The sequence below is a fragment of the Entelurus aequoreus genome, linkage group LG27 (genome assembly GCF_033978785.1).
Source record: "Entelurus aequoreus isolate RoL-2023_Sb linkage group LG27, RoL_Eaeq_v1.1, whole genome shotgun sequence".
Lineage (NCBI taxonomy): Eukaryota > Metazoa > Chordata > Actinopteri > Syngnathiformes > Syngnathidae > Entelurus > Entelurus aequoreus.
In genome coordinates, this window is record NC_084757.1 from 31743777 (window position 1) to 31751231 (window position 7455).

Below are 7455 nucleotides of genomic sequence, written 5' to 3' on the forward strand. Positions count from 1 at the left end.
TATTATCAAGGAATAATGAAGTCACACTTATATTAAAACATTAATGCTAAGGTTTTGTCCAGTAGTGGACCGGTGATGATGATCAATCAATCAATCAATGTTTATTTATATAGCCCTAAATCACAAGTGTCTCAAAGGGCTGATGATGATGATGATGATGATGATTATGTATATGTGCAAGTGAACAATTGGATCCACAAGGGACAACAACCCTTTCCACAGACTACACACACATTAGAAACATAAATCTCAGAAGCCTACACCAATATATTTGAAGAAGACTTCAGGATTAAAAGTGAAGATGTGTGGTGAAATAAGTACAAATGCAGCAATAAAAACAAATAACTCCATTCGCGATGGCTCTAAAGTTCAGTGATGTGTTGCTAACTTCAGCATTTTTGTTCTTTGGTTGATGTTTTGCAGTAGTTAACATTCATGATGTAACAATGCTGCTAATCTACCAGAGTCCAAATTTTGTCAACCATTATTTCATTCATAGTTTTAATTGGATAATAACATCAATAAAATGCAATGGAAAAAAATTGTGAAAATAAACAAATGAAAATAATAAGATTTCCTCTCTTTAACAATGAGAAAATAGAATGAAATAGTAGCTACATGTATACTATTCAATAAATGCACACAACTGAAAAACTAAATACAGGCCAACATATAACACTAAAAGATGAGAAGCACTACATACAACATAAAATATACATTCATATTAAACATGCTGTGTTTTTAAAGTACATTTAGCACGATCACTGTTTAAGTGTTTTTAAATCCCTGCAGCTTCCATGACTGTTACACACTTGTGTTTACTGACATGGTGCTTTAACCTGAACCTTTTAACACACACAGTGCAACTAAACGGTTTCTCTCCAGTGTGTATTCTCATGTGTGTGGTCATGACATGCTTTCTGGAGAAACTCTTCTTACAAACAGAGCAACTAAACGGGTTCTCACCTGTGTGTGTTCTCATGTGTGTGGTCATGACACGCTTAATGGAGAAACTCTTCTTACAAACGGAGCAAATAAAAGGTTTCTCACCTGTGTGTGTTCTCATGTGTGATAGCATGTCTTGCTTTCTGGAGAAACTCTTCTTACAAACAGAGCAAGTAAAAGGTTTTTCTCCAGTATGTATTCTCATGTGTACTGTAACATTACTCTTCTGTTTAAATGATTTTCCACATTCAGAGCAGTCAAAGTGTTTGTTGTTAGTGTGATGTCTCGTATCACCTTCAGGGTCATTTTTACTCTCCAAAGGTTTTTGGATGTGGTCACTGTGATCAGAAGAGTCTGACATCATGTGGTCCATGTCTGACAGTGGAGCAAAGAGGCTGTCTGGTTGTGAGTTTATATCTTCACAATGCTCTCCATCAGCTTCTGTGATGTGTTGAGTTACAAGCTCCGCCCCTCTGTTCTCCTCACTTTGACTGTGATGAAGCTGTAAGGACTGAGCTTCATCTTCATCATGAAGCTGCTCCCAGGGCTGCTCCTCTTTAATGTGGGAGGGGGCCTGTAGCTCCTTCTGTCCCACACTGGTGTGCCACTCCTGCTGCCCTGAGGGAATCTCTTCATGACTCCCCGCTGACACCCGCTGGACGTCTGCAGAACATAGAACACAAATGAGGCGTTACTGTATTTTAGTTTGCAGCTCTTATGCCAACGATCCACATTATGTGAGGTTGGCCTAATCAAATATATGCATAAAAACTATAATATCTACATCATTTATAGCTCTTATTAGACATCTTACTGGAAGTATTTTATGGTTGTGGACTTTTATTAACAAACAACATGACAAAAATCCAATATGGTGATGATTGAATAATAGTTAGTTAGTTAAATGGATATGCAGTCACGGGTGGCAGCTGTCGGGTCCTAGTCGTTGTTTGTTTACATGGACGCGTCCTCGCAAGACACAAAGTTGAATGATAAAATCCAACCTTACTCGAACAAAAACCATGCATGATTTATCCGCGAGAGTCTTGATACTATTTTACTTGACCCAGCCACACACAAATAAATTGTAGCCATCCATGCCTTTTTAAGCTTTCATCTCCTTTGTCGTGTAGAATGACGTCTGGAACTCAAGATAGTTCCACATGTCTGGGAACGCGACCGACGGATAATCCTTGATATTACTCAACAAATCTTTAGGGATCTATTCTGTTTCAAAGTTAGATTTTTTTCTCGTATCTGCTTTTCGCAGGAAGATCTAGGCCAGGGGTGTCAAACTAATTTTAGATGGGGGGCCACATGGAGAAAAATCTACTCCCAAGTGGGCCGGACTGGTAAAATCACGGCAAGATAACTTGAAAATAAAGACAACTGCAGATTGTTTTCTTTGTTTAAAAATAGAACAAACACATTCTGAAATTGTACAAATAATTAATGTTTTTTTTACACACACATTGTCACGTTCTGGATGCATGGTTCTGCGGGATTTTTGTTCTCCCAAGATGCAAAGGACGAAAACCGGACAGGACTTGCAGGTAAAGACATGATTTAATTATCCAATAACACAAAAATGGTACAAAACAGAAAACAACCCGACAGGACGAGGTGCCGAGCGCACCGGAAGCTAAGGCTAACACTTAGCACAGATAGTAACTACTAGCAGGAGTTAGGAAACGAGAACAAACCTACGTGGCAGTCGCGGGATGCAAAACAAAGAAGCCAGAACGACTGACTGAGAAGACAGGCTTTAAATAATAATGTCAATGATGACCAACAGGTGCGTGTCGTGAAACCCAGCGGCAGGTGAACGTAATTAGTTACTATGGTAACCAAACTCAGAGGTGCTTAAACAGATACTAAGAAGGAGTCTAAGACTAGCAGAAAAACACAAATGACTAGAAAACAAACAGAAATATGATCCGGGCAGCGGATCATAACACACATGTTGCAGTTAATAGTATCCTATCTTTATATGTGTTTTTTATCATTTCAGAATCAATTATGTGATAATGTTCATCATTCAACTCATTGGTGTTAAAGGCCTACTAAAATGAAATGTTCTTATTTTAAACGGGGATAGCAGATCCATTCTATGTGTCATACTTGATCATTTCGCGATATTGCCATATTTTTGCTGAAAGGATTTAGTAGAGAATATCGACGATAAAGTTCGCAACTTTTGGTCGCTGATAAAATAAGCCTTGCCTGCACCGGAAGTAGCGTGACGTCACAGGTTGAAAGGCTCCTCACATTTCCCCATTGTTTACACCAGCAGCGAGAGAGATTCGGACCGAGAAAGCAACGATTACCCCATTAATTTGAGCCAGGAGGAAAGATTCGTGGATGAGTAACGTGAGAGTGAAGGACTAGAGTGCAGTGCAGGACGTATCTTTTTTCGCTCTGACCGTAACTTAGGTACAAGGGCTCATTGGATTCCACACTTTCTCCTTTTTCTATTGTGGATCACGGATTTGTATTTTAAACCACCTCGGATACTATATCCTCTTGAAAATGAGAGTCGAGAACGTGAAATGGACATTCACAGTGACTTTTATCTCCACGACAATACATCGGCGAAGCACTTTAGCTACGGAGCTAACGTGATAGCATCGTGCTTAACTGCATATCTAAACAGACGAAATAAGCCCCTGACTGGAAGGATAGACAGAAGATCAACAATACTACCAAACTCTGGACCTGTAACCACACGGTTAATGCTGTACCGCCTGGCGAAGCCAAGCAATGCTGTTGCTAACGACGCCATTGAAGCTAACTTAGCTACGGGACCTCGACAGAGCTTTGCTAAAAACATTAGCTCTCCACCTACGCCAGCCCTCATCTGCTCATCAACACCCGTGCTCACCTGCGTTCCAGCAATCGATGGCGCGACGAAGGACTTCACCCGATCATCGATGCGGTCGGCGGCTAGCGTCGGATAGCGCGTCTGCTATCCAACTCAAAGTCCTCCTGGTTGTGTTGCTGCAGCCAGCCGCTAATACACCGATCCCACCTACAGCTTTCTTTTTGGCAGTCTTCATTGTTCATTAAACAAATTGCAAAAGATTCACCAACACAGATGTCCAGAATACTGTGGAATTTTGCGATGAAAACAGAGCTTTTTGTATTGGGATACAATGGTGTCCGAATACTTCCGTTTCAACGATTGACGTCACGCGCAAACGTCATCATACCTAGACGTTTTCAGCCGGAAGTTTCCCGGGAAATTTAAAATTGCACTTTATAAGTTAACCCGGCCGTATTGGCATGTGTTGCAATGTTAAGATTTCATCATTGATATATAAACTATCAGACTGCGTGGTCGGTAGTAGTGGCTTTCAGTAGGCCTTTAATTTTCAATCTATCAAGATAAAAAAATAATATCAAAATCAAATTACAGGATGTTATTTATGTAGTTTGCTCATTTTCCCTGACTGGTGCACTAACATCATGTGTTTTTTTTTTTTTTTTACATATGTAGCATCATCTACAAAGATACAAATAATTGCTATTGTGACATCTATAGGACACATTTAGAACAGCAGTTTCTTTCATTCAAAAATGTTGACTAATTTTTGTACTTAACAAACTCATCCCGTGGGCCGGATAAAACCTGTTGGAGGGCCTGATCCGGCCCGTGGGCCGTATGTTTGACACCCCTGATCTAGGCCCTTTGTGTACTCATAAAGTTCGCACACAGGTTGCTGCACAACAGCCATCTTGGCTTGGTTGACCACCACGTTTTTCACTTCCCGGAAGAAGTCACGTGACTGAATACAAATATATATTATTGAAGAGTTTCAAACAGGAGGGAACAAATCTGAGTATGTAACTGAGTTAAAATAGAAACTTCTTCCCTCATGTCATGTTTAAAATACACAAAATATAATTTTTCATTTTAAACAAAGCTCCAGATATACACATCAAAGCCATTCATACATTTATAATCTTGCAACTTGTTTCTATATCTAAATTCATGCAGAGGCTTTCAACAGAATAATTTTTATGTCAAATAGAAACTAGATAAATCACTCATTTTAAAAAGGTGTCATCTCCCAATTGTTCTGGACTGAAGTTTTCTTTTTTGACTGTTATAAAACACAAACAAATCTAAAAGAAACAATCTTGTTCCTACAGGATAATCATCATGAAGACAATGTCAAATAAACAAACCTGCTCTGTGTAGCACAACTTGAGGTTTGAAAACAGCATCCAGTAGTTCTTGTAGACGTTTGTTCTCCTCTTTTGTCCTAGAAAGTTCCTCCTCGTACTCTGCTATGGTTCTTTCCAACACTCCAAATATTTCTTCAGCAGTAACATTTAGTCGCTCCTCCATCAACTTTCTCACCTTTTGGAATTCGCACATTTCTTCCTGCGTGTTGCTAACTTCCGGCTTTATGTCTTGGCTCATGTTTTAAATGTAAGACGCGGAATGAAAAGCTGATTTTAAAAGTAAGTAAGTAAGTAATTAGTTGGCGTGCAAAAAGAGATGAGATGAAGACGTTGTTACCATTTGCTGCCAACACCGAGTGATGGGTCGTTCGCGAACGATCCGGCTTTAAAATATCCTGCTCTTTGAAGTAGCAGCTCTTTGATATCAAAGAACCTTTGACTAATTCTTCCTTTAGTTTAACGGCAGCTTGCAGCAATGACATGAAAGGTGCATACTGCCATCTACTGCACCGGAGTATGTCACATGGGCTATAGTCATGTACTTACACTGTAAAAACTAATACTGTATGAAATTAAAAGCAATGCCTTGTCCTTACTTCATTTTTGTGGAATTGTAACTCTATCAAAACAAAATGCCAGTAATTTTGGGCTTATTTTGTATTTAGATCACTCTTTCTGAGCTGCCCTAATTCAGAGAAATACCATTTTTATCACATTTAAATGTTGACTCTAAATATTATATCTGAATGTTGAATCCAAACATAAATCTTAAATAATAATCTATATGTTAAATCTAAACCTAAATCTTAAATCTTAACCTAATTCTTAAATCTAAATCTGAGCACTAAATGTTCAAACTAAACCTAAATCTTGAATCTAAATTTAAATCTGAGTGCTAAATGATAAATCTAAACCTATATCAATCAATCAATCAATCAATCAATCATATCTTAAATGTAAATCTAAATCTAGATGTGAGTGCCAAATGTTAAAACTAAACCTAAATCTTAAACTCAAACCTACATGTTAAATCTAAATATATATCTAAATGTGAGTGCTAAATCTTCAATCTAATTTTAAATTTCAATCTTAAATCTAAATCTATATCTAAATGTGAGTGCTAAATTTTCAATCTACATCTATATTTAAATGTGAGCGCTAAATGTTAAATGTGAGCGCTTCATGTTAAATTTAAACCTAAATCTTGAATCTAGACCTCACAGAGCTATGCTAAAAACATTAGCTATCCACCTTCGCCAGCCAGCCCTCATCTGCTCATCAACACCCGTGCTCACCTGCGTTCCAGCGATCGACGGAGCGACGAAGGACTTCACCCGATCATCCGTGCGGTCTGCGGCTAGCGTCGGATAGCGCGTCTGCTATCCAAGTCAAAGTCCTCCTGGTTGTGTTGCTGCAGCCATCCGCTAATACACCGATCCCACCTACAGCTTTCTTCTTTGCAGTCTTCATTGTTCATTAAACAAATTGCAAAAGATTCACCAACACAGATGTCCAGAATACTGTGGAATTTTTAGATGAAAACAGAGCTTTTTGTATTGGATTCAATGGTGTCCGAATACTTCCGTTTCAACGATTGACGTCACGCGCATACGTCATCATACCTAGACGTTTTCAACCGGAAGTTTAGCGGGAAATTTAAAATTGCACTTTATAAGTTAACCCGGCCGTATTGGCATGTGTTGCAATGTTAAGATTTCATCATTGATATATAAACTATCAGACTGCGTGGTCGGTAGTAGTGGCTTTCAGTAGGCCTTTAAACACAATCTGAGCAGTGCGGTTGCGATCCAGAGAAAATGTCCTAGATGCATGAACATATTCAGACATGTTTGTTTCTCTTGAATTCATGCTAATAAAGGCAGTGAACAAGAAAGTTGTAATGTCAAAAAGTAATGTTGTACATTTAACACGTGCCGTTCTGTTAATACCGTCAGACAACACTGGCTTTAATGCACTGAACATGGACCCATTCATGAGAGCTACCAGACAATGGTAGTCAAAGTCATCATCATCTGCCAGATTCTTAGGGTTTACAAAAATCTGGAGCTCATTTGAGCATGTGTGAGCAATTGGAATGTGTTTTGTCTAGAGATGTCCGATAATGGCTTCTTTGCCGATATCCGATATTCCGATATTGTCCAACTCTTAATTACCGATACCGATACTAACCGATACGATATATACAGTTGGGGAATTAACACATTATTATGCCTAATTTTGTTGTGATGCCCCGCTGGATGCATTAAACAATGTAACAAGGTTTTCCAGAATAAGAGAACAACTTCAACTCAAGTTATGGAA

At 38.7% G+C, this 7455-nt stretch overlaps 1 protein-coding gene across 1 annotated transcript; it reads right to left on the reverse strand.

Moving 5' to 3' along the window:
- Positions 1-249: 249 nt before the first annotated feature.
- LOC133644692 (zinc finger protein 33A-like) lies at positions 250-5491 on the reverse strand. Its single transcript, XM_062039387.1, has 2 exons — positions 5134-5491; positions 250-1608 (listed from the first exon to the last, which is right to left on the reverse strand). Exons 1-2 carry the CDS (start codon positions 5369-5371, stop codon positions 779-781), a joined length of 1068 nt encoding a protein of 355 aa, XP_061895371.1. The 5' UTR covers positions 5372-5491; the 3' UTR covers positions 250-778.
- Positions 5492-7455: the final 1964 nt, after the last annotated feature.